Genomic DNA, 19166 nt, shown 5'->3' with positions numbered 1-19166 from the left:
TTTTTTGTTTAAAATATAGTACAAATTTTCAGCGATCTTTCTAAATGCACATAAATCAAGGTCATTTTTATGAAGCCTTTTAAAAATAGGTATTTTAATAGGTTAAGGTTTTGTGAGTTTATTCTTACAAGAAACTTATTTGTATAATAACTAATTAACTATTTATTCGGAAAGTATGTCTTTACATTTTATTCCATATTATATTAATGATTTCAGGTTTTTTATTGGTCTATTTCTTATAATTTTTGTCTATGATATTAATATTAAAAGAAACTATCTCGCATAATAACTTATTAACTATTTATTTATATATTTACACTAAATTCAGAATGTTATTTACATATTATTGATGTAATGCTTTTGATTAGTATTCCATATTAGCTATTTTTAGGTTATTAATGAGTGATGTTTGGTGGTGTAAGAAAAAAAAAAAAAAAAAAAAGAAAAAACCTCCATCTCAATTTACTAACCTTTTATTTATTTAATTATAATAGTAACAACTATTTTACAAACTTTACTTTTATTCAAATGTTGGTAATGAATATAACAATAGCATTAATAACTTTTCCTCTCCCTCGGTCTAGTCGAGTTGACCAATCAAATTTAGCCATTTCTCAGTCAAATTGTCCAATCCAATATAGTTGTTTCCTAGTCAAATATAGCCGTTGGAAGATCTGCTCTCTCTATTTAACCTGTAGCCATGATTTGGTTCTTCAACTTCTCCTAACGATGAACCACACTCGTTGGTTCGAAATGCATCAACAAAAATATTACAATGTGATTTCTGCTAAAATATTTCTCATTAAACAATAATATTTTATGATTGTCATATCCAAACTTTAAAATGGAAAAAAAATCATTAATAGTATATTAATATTCTTGGCTACATTTTGTGTAACTAAAAAACCACAAGCCACGAAACCAACGAACCCACAAACCATCAATGTTGACTTTAAGACAATGACTCATTTACGTAATCAAGGCTAATCTAAATTATAAAATAATAATAATATTAATATTTTATACCCGTGATATCTAAACTTTAAAATGGGAAAAAAACATTAATAGTATATTAATAATTTTTACTAAATTTTGAGAAGCTAGTAAAGCCACGTGTGGTCCTTTCACCTCAAAGTTTTCTTTTACAATGTGAGTTCTCTTTTACAATGTGGTGTTCTAGGTTTATTAAATGTCTTCATCTCATAAAAAACTATTCAAACCATATAAATTAAATGGTTGGGTCTATAGGCATCAAGCCATGATAATCATCAAAAAACTTGCCCCACGATACATCTCACATTCCTAGCCATGCAATCTATTATCTTCTAAATAGATTTTGTTACAATACCATGGGTCAATACCATGGCTTATGAATATCACATGCCCAATATGACACGTCTTGATATAAAATTTTCTTCATTTAAGGAATTTCAGATAAATTAATTAAAAGGGCATACATAACTTGGAGATATATAACCCTTGAGTTTTGAATACTATTATGAATATTCTATCATAGTCCATGGAGGTTAAATTTAGACCATGGCTTATGAATATCACATTCCCAATATGACACGTCTTGATATAACATTTTCTTCATTTAACTAATTTCAGATAAATTAATTAAAAGAGCATAAATAACTTGGAGATAAATTTTAACCCTTGAATTTTGAATATTATTATGAATATTCTATCATATTCCATGGAGGTTAAATTTAAACCATGGCTTATGAATATCACATGAACAATATGACATGTCTTGATATAACATTTTCATCATTTAACTACTTTAAGATAAATAGTTAAAATGGCATAAATAACTTGGAGATAAATTTTAATCCTCGACTTTTGAATACTATATGAATATTCTATCATATTCCATGTAGGTTAAATTCAGACCATCAACCTATTAATAAATGAAAGTAAAATTAAAGTTGTGAAAGGCTATTCTGAAATAGATAGACAAAAACCATAAGCCACTAAAACCATGAACTAAGAAACCAACAATGTTGACCATAACACGATGACTCATTTACCTAGTCAAAGTTAATCTAACTTTATCATGATTTGGGGTAAATATTAGTCCTACTCAATCAACATTTATAGTCATTAACTTATTATTCTAGAATCCGCTTGGGATTTATTGAAATCACAAGGTTGACCATAACACGATGACTCATTTACCTAGTCAAAGTTAATCTAACTTTATCGTGAATTGGGGTAAATATTGTTCCCACTTAGTCAATATTTATAGTCATTAACTTATTATTCTAGAATCTGCTTGGGATTTATTGAAATCACAAGTTTGACACAAAATATTCACAATAGAAGTGCCCTAGGGGTTTTTGATGGTGTTGAATCCATATATGTAGTGAAAAAACTAGTTTAAACAATACAAATCAAGATAAAGTTTTCCCTTTAATTTTCTGGTCTAATTTTTCTTCTGCTAGGGATTTATTGAAATCACAAGTTTTTTTATGGTGTTGAATCCATATATGTAGTGAAAAAACTAACTTAAACAACACAAATCAAGATGTGACCACAAATGTTTTGTTGAGATTCTGACTAAATATCCTTTAAAAACTACAAAAAGTCCACTTAAAGACTACTCCATTATTATTATTATAAATTTAAAAAAGAATTAATATATGAGTTCAATAGATATACATTAAAAAATATGTAACAAGATTCTTAACCATGGATATGTTTGAAACAAGATTAATACTAGAGGGGGAAAGGAGTTGAATCAATATTAAGACTAAATTTGCAATTATTGTCAATTTATAATTTTACTTTTACTTGGAAACAATTTAGGTAAACAACCAACAACATGTCATGTAAGAAACAATTTAAATCAACACACATTATACACGACAGTTTAACATGGAAACCCTTCCAGGAGAAAAACCACAAAATCTTGGTTGTATTATGATGTAGATCAAAAGCCACTACTCTTATTACATCAAGTTTCATCAACACCCACTCATAGAAGCACCAAATCCCTTAGATTTGTTTGCTAGCACCAACTCCCTCTTTACAAACACTTGAACAACTTACAAGAAGCACCAACTTCTTAAGCAAGCACCCAACTACAGGAGGCACTAATTTCCAAGTTGTACATCATGCACTCACTATGATGGAACCACCAACTTCCTATTATGAAAACACCAACTTGATGTCCATATGGAACTTGTTGTTTTTCTTACTCTTAGTCATTTTGATGCATAGCTCGAATCAACTCATGACTTTCTATTCTCCTCAATAGCCATCCCTCTAAATAGCCCATGAAACTTTTATTCTCTCAATCTTCTTCAACATTCTTATAGAAATGCACTTAGCCTACTCATACAGTCTAAATCTTAGTAGCAATTCAACATCTCTTCCCCACTTGCTCTCACAAACTAACTCTACAACCTCACTCTCAGACAAACTCTCTCACATGCTGCCACATTCCACACCTCTCTCACTCTAGTCACCATTGTTTTGTTCACCTATCACACATGGTTCAATGTAGTGACTTCTACATTTTACACTACTTGAGGAATACTCCAACATGGCTCACTATTTCATCTTTCAAGACTCAATGTGACCAACATAATGGGCTTCATTTACTCAACCTCATGACATAGCTATGGTCTCCATTACCAATCATTACAGTTGTAGAAGAGCACTTCAGTATGGCTCGTGATGCTTGAGATAATTGTATTAATCAACCTGAGTATGGGTAGCATTTACTCCCTTTGTATTTGTGGATGGGGTTCAATATGGTTTACTCTGTTTAATTAAACTCCATTGCAACCTATATTTCTCAAGGTATGCCACTGTTAATTATGTATGGCACAACAAGTTCTTCATAGTTCCTCAACAACAAACACATAGTCACTTATTACTTCCAGAATAGGAAATTATCCATTACTTGTCATGATTAGGTTAAATCCATGATCATGCAATCCTCAACTATCGAGCTACACAATTAGACCCTTTAATTTCATAACTCAATCTGATTCCCATCACTTCATTAAACTCTTTTACTTATTTTTACTACATTTTCTTTCAAATTGTAGTTTTGGTGCTCAGATATGGGTTTACCAATCTTGGTTATGCTCCCAATGTTAGCCCCTTTTCACAAAACTACATTAAACCTCCTTTGGGTCGAGACCTTTATAACTCTACCATTCATGTCCTCTGCTCTTTATAGAATTTTCATATGTTGAGAGGTCCACCAAATGCACCCTTGGCACATATCTCGAGGTTGATCCATTACTTCATTTGAGTCATTAAATCAATCATGCTCTTTTCCATGCTAATATTCCATGCCCTTAATTTTTAGCATCTTATGACTTAGGGGCCAATACAAAGGAATTATCACATCCTAATTTATGGAAAGTTCCTTCACAAATAAAATTACCTTGAGCCACTGCCTTCTTATCAGTATATGGTGTTAGAACAATTCTTGTTCCCCATATCCATCTCATGGGACCTCAACTGCACTACACTCTTTCACACTGGCCCAAGGTGCAAACTTCTCATCTATTGTTGGTGTCATGAAATTTCTTTGTCTCATAGCTCCTATCGACTAAGGAGCCACACTATTTGAAAATTTTCTGGATACTTTTTTTCCTATACTTAATTTGTTAGCACTATTGGACACACCCCCACGTGTTGCCTCTATTAGTTGCGGGACATCCCCCTTTGCCTTTTTCTTAGATTTTTCAATTTTCAAGCTTTCTCCACCTTATTATGAATTTTGATAACATGAGAAAATACTTCCAAACATTACCCCTCGTAAAAGACTGCCAAACATTACAACATCAGCTACTAAAGTCACTACTACCATGTGTCATCTCTGAGTGGTGCCATGTGTCAACTAAATATGGCCCACTTGACTAGATAAAAACTCCAAATCATCATGCCATGTGTCACTTTCCCAACATGCCACAACATCTCTGGGGAGCCTTGGTGTTGCAACAAGAGTGTTGAAACTCTCAGGGGCTCCTCAAATTAAATTATCAACCTAGGGTTCGTACAAACTTAGAGGTGACAGTGCTATATGCACAATAGGTTAGGTTCTACTCATGCCACCCTCATTCGTGGCATTAGATTAAAAATTTTTGAGACCATTCCTCCAACTTAACTCTAGTGAAATATTTTGATGAAATCCTAATTGTGAATTGATTGTAACTATGAAAGTGAAAATTCCATTCATTCAACTTGTAGCTGCTAATTAATATTACATGAAATAGAAATTACTAGTCTACTTGTAGAAGTAAAGCTACTCTATTTTTATCATTTTATTAAATCATTGGCCTAGTTTCATGTATCATTTACCTACTTTACATTTGCGTGAAAATTAGAAATATAACTTGTAACATGCTTGTGAAAAAACACTAATTCTAGTATGTTTTGAAGTGAGTAAGAGGAGGTTGGAGTGGTTTGAGAGCTTCTCTCAATCATCAAATAACAAGTCGGGGGTCATTATTCATCCTAACTATGCTAAGGTTGAAGTGGGGAGCAAAATAGGTGGAGGAAAATGGTGCTACCGGCTTGCTACAGTTGCTGCTATAGGAGGTCTTGTATTTCTATAGGAGGACATATTTTGCTACATGAGGGGTTCTGAGATCCTTCTTAGGGTAAATATGGTTCCTTGAGGGAAGGAAATTATGGATGAAGTTAGAAGGGAGTGAATTAAGGTTTTGGGAACCTCCTAGCCAATCAAAGGACCTCTTAGAGGTTTGACTTGCGCCAAGGTGGATGCCCCATGGTGCACTAAATTTCCTAAAGACAGTGACTATGGAAACAAATTTTTGGGAGAAAAATTTAAGGGTGGAAGGTTAATATGGAGAATTCTAATTGGAGATGAAATATGTGCCCTCCCTTGCATATCAACACAACCCTACAACTAGCCAAATGCATGTATCAATTGATCAATAACATAATGATATAAACTATGATGGAAAAGATGAGTTGAATTTGAATAATAAATTTTCTATTCCACAACATTATTTTGATCACGAAAATCACTCCTAAGTTGCAGAAAGTAAATATGAAAAGATGAATAACGTCTATATCTTTCAAAAAAATCATAAAGAAAATGTTTTTGGACTAAGATTGTAAATCTTTCCAACCATTCACCCATAAGAGAGGTGGTAGAGAAGCCTACAATCACAAGTTTTAATAGCTTCACATCTACTGCAATAAAATAAATACATGAAATTCTTTGAACTAAGAACAAGACAGAAATACAAAAGAGGGACTAAAGCCTCTAGGTTGGGCCAAAACCTAAGGGATTCAGACCTCTAAAACCAGCTAAGATGTAACTTAACAAACAAATTACCATTATCATAAAACAGTACTCTAATACATCACATGAAAGTCAATAATAACAATGTCAAGCGCTGGGATCAATAGCTACTCCTAGCTAAACCAAAACTTTGAATCCTAGTGAGCTTTCGAGCTCATTTATTTATACAAAAAGGTAGCTAATAGAAAATCCATTGAAAATAGGAGTGATTCCCTCCTTGATCTCAAAGATTGTGGATTTGGTCCTTCTTGAGATTCACTTGCACTTGGAGTTACTCGACTGTCAATGAATTCGAGCTTGTGATTGAGGATGTTGTGATCCCAAGCCGAGTTAGGGAGTTAAGGATGTGGACTAGCCCCCCTAGATTTTCTCCTCGTTGTCTCCATCAAGAGCCTGCAGAGTAAATGCCTAAAAAATCCTTATTTTTCCTGCAATTAAATCGCATTAGGCCACATACTATGACAAACACCTTTTACTCTTCTTACTGGGCGTATTATAACCAAAAATGTGAATTAATGTGAGAAAAGGATAGTTTTAATGATGTAGGATAGCATAATGATCTTCAAAATATACCTGTTGATGGGAATCTTCATTACCCCCCTATTGAGTGTGTTTCTCATTCTTTGAGAAAATTATTCATCCATAGGAACCTTATTCATGTCCCTGGTGACCTCTCTGACATGCCAAGGCACCTTAGATGGTGTGCCTTTTGGTGGATAAAAACATGCATTTGTTTCTATCTCTGTACATACCTTCTTCTCCTCTTCTTGTTTTCCTCTTTCATGTAATTCTAATATTAAGGGTGGATTGAGTTTGAGTCCTATCGATTTGGTCTTCAGTCTCTACATAATTCTTTTGTACAATGGTGTTCTTTCTAAGGCGTTCCTTAACATTTCAGAGAGTGATACTCTCTAACCCGTAGACTGTGGGGTAAGGTAGGCCATATTCTCTAACACGTTTTCAGACTCTCTATTCCAAACATTCTAAGAATGTCCTCAAATTACAAAATGTATTTCTATTGGGTTTTAATGTACTTGGGTGCTAATGTAGAATAAAAGGAGATGAGGTTATGAGCATTGATGACAACCTTAGGTCTAACTAGCTCTGCTCTCATATACAAGGGCTCCCTCTCTTCTTTTATCATCGCCTTTTTTCACTTCTTCAGCCCTTGCCTCATCATGAGTCAACCAATTTTCCAATTCCATTAGTTTCATATCCCCCATTCTTGAATTGTGGTCTCAAAAATTTAGATCTGTTAGAATGAAATTGTGCATATAAAATTAAACTAGCTTTTCCATATCTTCCATACCTGCCTGTTTTCAATATTCAATAAACTTCTTATAGGCAAAGACCCATATTGTGATAGTGTTTTTATCTGGAATTTCAACCATTGCTACTTGAGGAAGAGAGCATACGATTTTGATGGTTTTCTACATTGTGGAGCTTCCATAGAGAAACTTGCCATGGTGGAAAGTTGTCTTTCTTTCTCTTGCAACTTCTCTCTCAACCTTGTGTTTTCTTCCTCTCCTTGCTCCCTCATAATGGAATCTCTTAGTCTCAAATCAATCAACTCCTTGCCCATTTCAATGATCTTTTCTTACATTAGGCACACATCTTCCACATTTCTAGATTTGGAAATTTTCATCCATCTATGTCTTCTTCCTCTCTCTATTTCCATCTCATTGAGGAGTGGGAATGCAAAATTTTCAAGTATAATCCTACCTCCCTAAAAAAATTTGTAATTGGACTCCAAGTTGGGTTGTGGATTAGGCTCTTGAATTTATTAGAGGCCCTTTTAAACTACTTTCGAGGTGGCTTCTTCTTCTTGTAGCTCGTTTTTCTTCTCCTATAGCATCACTTGTTTCTCCTATAGTAGCCCCTATTTCTCTTGTATCTTTTTTTTTTCTTCTTTCTCAAAGGATGTTTGTGTCTTGGGTCACTTCCCTCGTGGTGTGCCTTCTCAGAGATGTCATGCCTGGCTTGGTTTTGGCCTTAGGAGAGGTAATCTCATCAATTTTTCCTTCACCAGGCCCCACTTCTCCCTTTAAACTTAGTGACTTCACTAGGCTCCTAGCTATTGTGCATTCATTCAACAAATTTAGGCATTACATTACAAGTTACCAAACATTTGTACATACTAACCATGCTACAATTAAATACTTGATGAATAAACCTAATGTGAATGCCTGAATTATTCGATGGTTACTTTTATTACAATAGTTTAATCTAACTATTATTGATAAGCCTAGCAAGGAGAATGTTGTGGCATATGTTTTATCTAGATTAACTTTGCCTATAGAGGAGGAAGGAATCATTGATGATCAGTTATCGGATGACAACTTATTCGCCATTTCAGTTCTCTCTCCATGGTTTGCTGACACACAAAATTATTCGGTGTCTGCAGAGTTTCCAACGAACTTGTCCTCCAAAGTGAAAAGAAATATTGTGAGGAAGAGCACCCCATTCACTTGGATTGGGGATAACCTCTTCATACTAGGCCTGGATCAAATTTTGAGAAGATGTGTGAGGGAGGAGATGTCTTTGACATCATTTTGACCTGTCATGATGGGCCTTGTGGAGGTCACTTTGTAGCCAAGAGGACAACATTCAAGGTGCTATAAGCTAGTTATTACTAGCCCACTCTTCACCAGGATGTGAGGAGGTATACTAGTTAGTGTGATCGATGCCAAAGGATGGGAAAACCTACCCCAAGGGATGAAATACCTCTACAACCTCAACTAACTTTCGAGCCATTTGACAAGTGGGGCATGAATTTCATTGGACCCATTGACCCTCCATATGTTAGTAAATTATATATTACAGAGCAATAGAACACATAAAATATATTGCAGAAATATAAACATAGAAAAGGCATAAAAAAGAGAGACATAGGTATACGTGGTTCACCCAATTTGGGCTACATCAACGGAGAAACAGTGAGTCCTTCCTTTTATATTATCTAGAAAAATGAAGAGATACAATCTACAACATATCCATTGTAATTCCTTCTTCGCTCTCACATAATCTCCTCTCTCTTTCTCGCTCAGAATACAGATCTACCTAGATGCAATACAATTCCCTCATATATAGTGAGGGGTTGCCTTCTAGGGAAAAAAAAATCCTAAATTAAACATAACTTCTACCGTTAGATTTGTACCTAATGAACAACCCAGATTCACTATGAAATTACAACATTTTGCAAGGAAATTTTACATCTGTTTTTAACTTCAAGACCCCCCTTACAACGTACATTTTATGGGCGGAGTTGCCTCCACATTATGAACTGGGGTCCAATGTGGTGATACCTTTAAATAAAGAAGATTATTAGGCTCCACACCCAACACCATCCAGGAAAAAGAGGTACATTATTATGTGCACTAACTCTTTAACAAGGTGCGCTGAAGTGAAGGCCATCAAAGAAACAATCGAGGAGAAAGTGGTTGAGACCTTAAGGGAAAATGTATTTTATAAGTTTGGGTACCCTAGAGAATTGGTCACTGATCAAGGCAGTCAGTTCACATCTCACATGATTGAGAATCTGTTAAGACAACACAAAAACAAGCATAGAACATCCACTCCTTATCACCCACAAGCTAATGTGAAAGTGGAGGCAACCAAGAGAGCGCTGGAGGGCATTCTGACCAAAGTGATTAGCAGCAGCAGACAGGAATGGGAAGATAGATTAGTTGAGGCCAATTGGGCCTACAATACCACCTGGAAGACCACCACTCGATTCACTCCTTATGAACTGGTCTATGAGAAGAAGGCCTTGCTATCCATTGAATTTTAATACAACACCTTAAGAATGGAAATACAACTAGATATAGATCTCACCAGGGCACAACAAGAGAGATTGCTCCAGCTGAATGGGTTAGATGAGTTTAGAATGCAGGCCCTCCTACACACAAAGGTGAATCAAGTCCAAAGGAAGATCTAGCATGACAAGAGCATAAAGGAAAAACAGTTTCAAGAAGGTGATTGGGTTTTTTTTATGATTCCAGATACAATGATTCTAAAGGCAAGTTAAGGACTAGATGGTTAAGGCCGTATGTCATAGAAAAATGTCATGATAATGGTTTAGTGTAGATGAGAACCATTGATGCAGAGGCTATTCCTTTACTTGTCAATGGGAACATATTGAAGGTCTATAAGAAGCCCTTGTCAAAGCAAGAATTCAACAATGGCATCAACAAGACAGTGATGTAGTGGAGCAAGTCTCAACTTCTACCCCATCAAGTCACTTAAAAAAGAAAAACAAAGAAAAAAAAGAGAGAGAAGAAAATAAAGAGACTCAGGTGAAAACCTCCATGAGGCACCTAAGTCCCACTTTTGGGTTCAAAACCTCTTTAGGCAGCCCAATGGTGTCAAAAAAAAAAGATCTTTGGGTGAAAACCTCTTTGGAGGCACCCAGAGCAAGCAGCTAAGATGAAAACCTCTTGGAGGCAGACTAGTTTTTTTTTTTTTGTGTAAGTCAGATGTATATATTATATCACAAAATATGGTACAAAAAATCTGCAACAGCAGATCGAGAAGTACTGACAGACTAGAAACCAAAACGCATCAACTGCTCAGAGAGTTCAAAAAGAAACTGCTTAGCGCACACCGCGCAGGGTGGCCCGAGCAAGGAGCTGATGCCTATTTACCCAACACTATCAAACCTTGACACTACTAAACAACAGCATAAAGAAACAAAGGCCGAAGCATGGAAAGAGAAGAGGAAAACAGTGGAGGGGACGACACTAGAAGAACTTGCCCATGTGACTGATTGTATCCAGGCCAACCTCCCGAACATGTTTGTCCACTTTGGCTTGCAGGGCTTCGATTGGCTCATTCTCCTACAATTCTGTTGTAGTTTGCTGCTGATTTATGGGAGCTGGGTTCACAGTGTCCCTCAGGATCCTGATAAGCAAAGTAAGCTTTCTGTTGACTGTTTCAACAGCCTCGTGCACAGTAGTGATTCTGCGGTCCAACGAACTGTTGTAATCGATGATTTTGGCCATTTGTGCCTCCGTCAGGTTCACCTCATTCACGACTTGCTGTTTTTCTTTCTCGATCGACTCCAGGGCTTTAGCAATGAGAGTCTTAATGCGCCAACTCTCTGCTTTAGTTCTGACAAACTGCGTAGCTCTCTTCGAAGGAGTTCCCGGGTCCTTCATCCAGTCAACCTCTTCCGCAACATCCTCCTCCGTGCGGCCAGCTTCCTCTTGTTTAGCCTTGGCTTCTAGCTCGGCTACTTTGCGTTTATTTTTGCTTGCCGTTCTGGTCTCATACCCTCTCTTCGCATCTTGTAGGTCCTGATTCGTAGCAGCGCAACGGCAGCTCCCCGCATCCATGGCTAACTCTCTATACTCGTCCCAACTGATGCAGTTGCCAATGAGGGAAACGTGCTCAGCTGTATTTTGAAACACTATTGATAAAACAGGGTATCTGCTCTCTGATTTATAGTGCATTCCCTTGTATTTCCTCATGAAGCCTGTCTTAATCCAGCTGGTAGTGGGAGTACTGTTATAATAAATTCGGTTGAGGTTCGCACAGGCCGAACCGCTCCAAGCCGAATGAGCTTGATTGTGGTTGATCTTAATTCCTGTTGAGTTGTGCCATGTGTCCTGTCCTTCTGAGCTGTTGATATGGTGAATTGTGGTGTTTGATTTTTCCCGATTACCAGTAAATCTGGCCTCCTTGTACCATGACTCGGGCCAACCCGCTCCTCTCGATATCATCATAAATGTTGCTGATGCTTTCCCATATGGCACCGTCCCAGGTGTCTCATTTCCTATACTGCTGATGCGGTATGCTCTGTGGCGCGATCTGTTATGATCATTCGCCTGACTGGCCTGCCGCCGCCAAGAATTCCACCGCCAAAAATGTCCTATCATCCGACTCCCGTGGATATTATTGCTAACGTAGCCAGAATCTTCAAACCTCCAGTACCTTGACCCGAAACTGTCAACGGCTAGGCTTAATCGGCTTCGATTAAGTCCTTCTCTACCAGCTGTGTGCATGTCGCTTTGAGAATTGGGCAGTCCACCTCCTGCCAATAGCTATCCCATACTTTGTCCTGGTTGTCTACACCGTGGTTTACCAAGTGGTCTGCCAACCCGTTCGCTTTCCTTCTGACTATTTGGAACACTAAACCTCTCATTCCTGCTATCAGCTCCGTTATGTTCTCTGTAACCTTAGCCAACCTCCAATGTTTGGTTGCTTTGCTGGACCTGGTGCCTGCTTGAATGCGTTTGGCCGTTGTAATTGCTAGAGAGGAATCCCCTTCAACTATTACATTGCCTTGTCGAATTTTCCTTAGGATTCTCAGACCTTGTTCGAGCGCAACAAACTCCATTTCATTGTTTGTGCTTTCACCAAGCGCCCTGCAGTAGATATGTAAAATTTCTCCGGCCTGGTTGCGAATTACGCCTCCGATACCTGCTGTGCCTCGGTTGCCCCTCGATGCCCCGTCAAAATTCAATTTTAGTCCTCCCTCCGGCGGGCATTGCCATCTAAGGGTTTGCGAGGAAGGTTGTGACCTGTTTCCCCCATTTGGTTGATAGCTGGATGCCTCCAAATGAAAGCTCTTCAGGATTCGTAAGTCCTGAGCCGACGATTTTTCATTCGGTACTTCTTTGCATTTTGTTTGAATGAGTTGTTGGATGTTAATTAAAATTGAATCTTTGGCAAATTCTATGTTTCTGATTTCCTCTTGAAATATCCTTCGATTGCGCTCCTTCCATGTCGTCCATAAAATGAATCCTGGGACACATTTCCATATGCTTTCAACTCTTCGAGTGCGAGAAAAGTTTTTCCTCCAGTTAATGATAGTTCCTTGAATGGAATCTCTGTCCCGATCGGAGGCGCCTAGCAATCCTTCCACCCAGTGCCAAAGCTGGTTAGCCCACTCACAAGAATTGAAAAGGTGATTCATGGTTTCCTCTGCTTCCGTGCACATTGGGCACCTTGAAGGTCCCCTAAATCCTTTTTTAAGTAGGTTTTCCCATGTCAGTGTTTTCTTTTGCATAAGAAGCCATAAAAATGTTCTGATCTTCGGCCAGTGAAGGCTATCCCAAACCTTGTCGGACCAGGGCACTATTTCAGGCTGCTCTTCCTTCTCTATTATGCTCCTGGCTTCTTTCAGGGAGAAATCTCCGTTGCCATTCGGACCCCATCTCAGCTTGTCATTCTCTTCGGCAATCCGAATTTTCCTTTTGAGAATTTTCTGATTTAAAACTTGAATTATTTCCTGAGTGTTTTCGTTATTGTTTGAATTGAAAACTGTCCACTCCCTCCATTCCGGGTCTCTACTGAGTGGATTCCAGTATTGATTGACTCTGAACTTGCCCTCAATTTGATTAATTTGCTTCAGGGGTAATAGCTGTGGGGATTCCAGTCTCGGGGCTTGCTGCCATGCATCCTCCCAGAAAAGAGCTTGAGTGCCATTTCATATCTCCCAGAAACTGTGTTCCTGAACTATGCCCCTGTTGCTTTTGGCATGATTCCATATTGGCGATCCTTCAGGAGCGTCCTGTATTCTGATAAGGTCTAGACTGTTACAATTCGGCAGATACTTTTCCTTCCAATGATTGGCCCAGGGTAGGCTTGTATCAGTGATCCATTTCCACCAGATTTTGGCCCCACATATTCTGTTGACTACTGAGGGATCAACCAGATTTAGTCCCCCCCTATCCTTTGGTTTACATAATTTCTGCCATGCAACCAGAGACCATTTTTTCTTGTCTCTGTTTCCACTCCATAAAAAGGATCGTTGGATTATTCTCATTTGATTCAAGATTCCTTTTGGAGCAGGAAGAATTGAGAGCAGATATTGAGGGATGGCCTGCAAGACAGCTTTGGTTAATATGAGTCTGCCTGCAAAATTTAGAGCTCTGTTAGTCCAATGCTTGCATTTCCTCTCCATACTGGCCAGAACTTTCTCCCAATGAACCTTTTGCCATGGTTTGAGGGTTAGAGGGGCTCCAAGATATCTCGAGGGCAAGGTTCCAATTTTGAATCCCAAAAGCCGAGACAGATGTGACTGGATAGCCTGATGAGTATTGAAAAAGAAGATTGTAGATTTGGAGAAATTGATCTCCATGCCCGAGGCTCTGCTGAACAAATTGAGAATATCCCTGTAAGCTAATGCTTCTTTAACTATTGGAACACCATGTAACATGGTGTCATCCACAAACTGTTGATGAGTTGTGGCTGGAATTGACCTAATAGGTTGCAGACCTCTAATTTGACCCTCTGCTTTTTTCTTGGCTATTAATCTACTTAGGCCTTCCATTAGAATGACAAATAGGAAAGGGGAAAGGGGATCACCCTGTCTGATGCCTCTTGAGGGGCTAAAGGGGGCTGAGGGGGCGCCATTCACAAGGATGGAGAGTCTAGGAGATTTTATGAGGGCTAAAACCCATTTTATCCATTGCTTACTGAAACCAAATGCTTCTAAAACTGCTTCCAAGTAAGTCCAGCTTACTTTGTCATAAGCTTTAGAAAGATCTAGTTGCATGAGCATTCCGGCTTCTTTCCTTGAATGAAGTGAATGAATCATCTCCTGTGCCAGCAGAATGTTATCTAGAATTTGCCTTCCTTCAACGTAACCAGATTGCTCCTGCGATATAATGCCCGGGAGGATCGACTTCAGCCTGTTGGCTATGACCTTGGAGATGATTTTGTAGATGACATTACAAAGGGCTATGGGCCTGAATTTCTCCGGTTTGTTGGCTGCTTCAACTTTGGGTATGAGAGCAATGAAGGTTGAATTTAGAGATTTTAGAATAGTTTTGGAACGTCTTGAATCTTCCACAACTTCCCAAATTTCTTGCTTAACAATGGGCCAGCAGGCTTTGTAGAAGTTGATGGTGAATCCATCCGGTCCTGGTGCTTTGTCGCTAGGCATGCTCCGTACTGCCTCCTCCACTTCTTCCAAAGTAATTTCTCTTCTAAGAGCCCAATTCTGATCCTCTGTGATGGATTTAGGGATGGCATTAGTGATTTCTTTGATGGCTTCCTCTCTATTGATCCTCGGTTCTTGCGCTATAAAGCTAAAGTGATCCGATAAGGAAACAGATATTTCGTTATGATTCTTGAGGATTTCTCCTTCACTGTTTATTAATTCTAAGATCTTGTTGGCACTTCTATAATCCATGGCTGATCTATGGAAGAACTTAGTATTTTGCTCCCCTTCCTTCAACCACTGAATTCTTGACTTCTGCCTCCATAAGGACTCTTCCTGCTTGCATCTGTTATGCCATTGTTGAGTGAGCTCTTTTTCTTGCTCAGAGGTCTCCTCATTTCTACAGCCTGCCGCACCATCCTTTTGAATTTGTTCCAGTTTGTTTTCAAGGATGATTTTCTCCTGAAAGATGTTGCCAAACACTGTTTTATTCCAGTCTTTTATCCTTATTTTGATGTTTTTTAGTTTCTTTTGAAGATTGAACATTTTGGAGCCCGTTTCGTCCAAAGGTTTTGACCACCATTTTTCAACCATCGTGAGAAAGTTGGGGTGTTCTATCCAGAACTTTTCGAATCGAAAGGGTTTATTCCTGGGGGTGCCCTGAAGCTCGATAGTGAATGAAATCGGCCAATGATCCGACCCTCCACTTGGGAGGATGTTCGATTCAACTATTGTTCCATCCATAATAATGCTTTCCGAGACTAAGAAACGATCCAGTCTGGAAGCTATTAATCTTTCACCCCCCCTTCTGTTGTTCCAAGTAAATTTACCACTCTTAGGGAGTACATCTACCATTCTGGCATTTTCAATGAAGCTTATGAAAGCTTCCGCATCCCTGTTTAGTTTTTTGAGGCTCCCTTTTTTCTCCAGGAGGGAGGTGATCATGTTAAAATCTCCCCCCAAAATATGATTCGAGTCTGGGTACCTTTCTAGGAGTTTGGATAACGAAGCTAGGAAACTTATCTTATCTTCTAACTTCTGAGGGCTGTATAAATTGATACATAGGAAAGATTTGGAGTTACCTGTGGGTTGAGCTTCCAGCGCTATGTAGTGTTTGCTTGCCTCAGCGGTTAGAATCTGGATCTCCCTTGTGTTCCAAAACGTAGCTAGGCCCCCTTCTCGCCCCTGGCTTTCGATCTCCAGGACTTCAAAGTTTCTCCCCAGCTTGTTGCGTAGGCGATCTATGCTGGCTCTATTACATTTGGTCTCTTGTAGGAACAACATCTCCGGGTTGTATTTCTGCATCTGCCGCTTCAGAATTCTCTGTTTAGCCTGGCTGTTAATCCCCCTTGCGTTCCATGAGACTATCTTCATTATTAAACAAATTGTTGGAAGGACGGGAAGTCACTTAGCATCTTTATCTTACCTGCGTTATACAGCATCTCACCAAGCTCCTGCAGAACTTCTGCGCTTGTTTTGCGGCCTCTACGTCGTTTCTGCCTCGAGCCTGAAGTTTTTCCCAGGAGTTCTTTATAATGTAGGCTGCTTCCTTTGTCTATGCCTAACTTTCTCTTCTATTTTTCTTGTTCGGCTTTCTGCCGTGCTATGAATAACTCATTGACCTTCTTTATTTCTTCCTCCGGAGCTGCCTCAATTCCTCCGTCTTTCCAGCTCTCAACAATCGCTGGTAGGTCTATTCCTTCCATAGCTAGGGTTTCTTCCAGCTCCAGATCCTCACTCCCCCCTTCACTGGTTAGCATTTCTGTTTCTTCTTCCATTTCTGCTGTTCTTTCCTGCATTTGGACTTCATTGTTAAAGTCTCCTTCCTCAGTCCCTTTTCTGGTGGGTTCTTCCTGTCCTTCTTGCTCTGCCTCCACATTAGGTATATTCTTCTTGTCCTCCGAATCAGTCTCAAGATCCAGGATCTCAAAGGGGTTGCTGAAGTAATTTCTTTCTATGCTACCTTTGTTAGCTCTTCTCCTGTTGGCTCTCTGCCTGTTCTTTGGCTTAATGAAATTGTTCTTGTCTTTGTTGTTCTGTGTTGTCTCAACTTCTACCTCCTTTCTATTCAGTGGACAGTCCCTGATCAGATGCCCATGTTCGTGGCATTTACGACACCTAAAGGGTATTTGCTCATAGTCTAAGGCTTGATAGTATTCCTCATCCCTGTACTCGAGCCATAAGCCTTCATGTAATGCGCCAGATACATCCAGTTCCACACAGATTCGAGCGTATGAAGTGTATCTTTTCTGCATGGTAGCCTCCGAAGCTTTAACAAAGGTACCCAGCTTATCACCAATCTGTTTTAAGGCGTTCAATCCCCAATAGTCTATTGGGAGAGAGAACAGTCTGATCCATACCGGGACTTGAGTAAACGATTCCTTTTCTGGGACGAAGTTTGGCTTCCAAGGTCTCATATACAAGCTCGCAGATGCTAGAAAATAAGGACCACCTTCGAATACTCTGTCTTTATCTTCTATATTTGTAAAGACTACCGTAAAAAATCCTTTAGCACCCAGATGAAGCTGCACATCTCCTTTTGACTTCCACTGCTGTCTTATCCATTGGCACAGAGTCCTCTCAGATGGCCAGACTCCCATGAACTTACAAATGATGGCATGTTCCTCCATATGCTCTCTGTAAGCCTGGATTTCAGGGTCATTGATTATTACCCTCAGGTTGTCTATTTTTTTGGGCTTGCAGGAATTATTGTTCATAGAGGTCTTGTTGGGGTTCGCGCTGGTGTCCCCTTCCTTCTCCGGTTGACCCTCGTTATTACTTTTTGGCTCTTTGTCTTCTTCTACTTGTTCCTCCTCGTTTCCTGAGGGTTGAAGCTTTGCGGCTGTTTTGTCTTTAGTGTTTTCTCTGTTCTGCTTCTCTTTATTCCTGACTTCTGAGGTGTTGACTGTCTTGTCAGGTATCATTGGTTTCTTCTCCTTGTTTTTTCTGCTATTCTGCATCTTGCTGTTCATTCCATCTATTCTAACTCCCTCTTTCACGTTCTGTTGCTGCTTCTGCATTACAATCTGCTTGAAAGTTGGGGTCCCACTGGACCCCTCTGCTCCCATCCAGTCCGACAGCACTTGCCCCTTTCGAAACAGTGCTGCCAGTCTGAATCTGTGTTGTTTCAGCACTGTCTCAAACGCTGAACCGCATAAACCCTAGCTCACTTGGAGGTAGACTAGTTGTTTTAATATATATATATATATATATATATATATATATATATATATATATATATATATATATATATATATAAAGAGAGAAAAGAAAAACTTTGAAAATGTTGTTTGCATGTCAACAGGAGGAGGATTAGGGAAATAAGAGAGGAGTAGAGGGATCTATACACTCCATATTTTAAATGTTTATTTATTTATTTCCCGAATTGGGTTGAGGAATGGAGAGGAGGATGTTCCCAAGGGAACACATGGGTCCCTATGGTAAGCCCATGGCTATAGGATGGTAGGCAGACCTCCCAACCCACCCATATTACGTTGAGTATGAGATATAGTAAATACCGACGTGGGAAACCTCAAGTCACATTAGGTCTTGTGGAGGGTGGTGAGCGCATTAAAGTTATGGAGGGTAGCTAGGGGGTTCAATAGTAATTCTATAGCGAATAGAGTTTTGGATCCTATGTGTGGAGTGTTGGGAGAAGAGGAGGGTGTTTCACAGGTGCTCCGGGGTGATTGAAGGTTCGACATTGTTGTAGAAGGTTCCTCCCCTGCTGGTGGGTGTGTGTACTTCTCAATTTCTGAATTGGGCTTGGCAAGAGCACGTTTGCAAGGAATGTGGTGTATGTTCGCCTGAGGAGGGTCATTTGATGTGGCTTCTCTTTTGTTTGGTGCAGTTTCAGTCCGGGTTGGTTACGAATTTGCCTTTGGTGGAGAGGGATTATTGAATTGGGCCTCCCTACCTAGTTCACAAGATCTTGGGATGTGGGCTAGTGTCATTAGCGAGCCTATCATGGGTCTTTGTTTA

The 19166-nt window shown here is 39.1% G+C and overlaps 1 protein-coding gene across 1 annotated transcript; it reads right to left on the bottom strand.

The window, feature by feature from the left end:
• Nucleotides 1–11133: 11133 nt before the first annotated feature.
• Nucleotides 11134–16559, bottom strand: LOC149182888 (uncharacterized). The gene is made up of 3 exons (XM_089414710.1): nt 13985–16559; nt 12434–13714; nt 11134–12329 (listed from the first exon to the last, which is right to left on the bottom strand). The coding sequence occupies exons 1-3, from the start codon at nt 16557–16559 to the stop codon at nt 11134–11136; spliced, it is 5052 nt and encodes a 1683-aa protein (XP_089270836.1).
• Between the last annotated feature and the right edge of the window lie 2607 nt (nt 16560–19166).

Source organism: Pinus tabuliformis, chromosome 3_2, assembly GCF_031772625.1.
Source record: "Pinus tabuliformis cultivar Carrire ecotype Pingquan chromosome 3_2, CPIR1, whole genome shotgun sequence".
NCBI lineage: Eukaryota > Viridiplantae > Streptophyta > Pinopsida > Pinales > Pinaceae > Pinus > Pinus tabuliformis.
The sequence above is the reverse complement of the archived record's forward strand: the minus strand, read 5'-3'. Positions and strand labels throughout refer to the sequence as shown.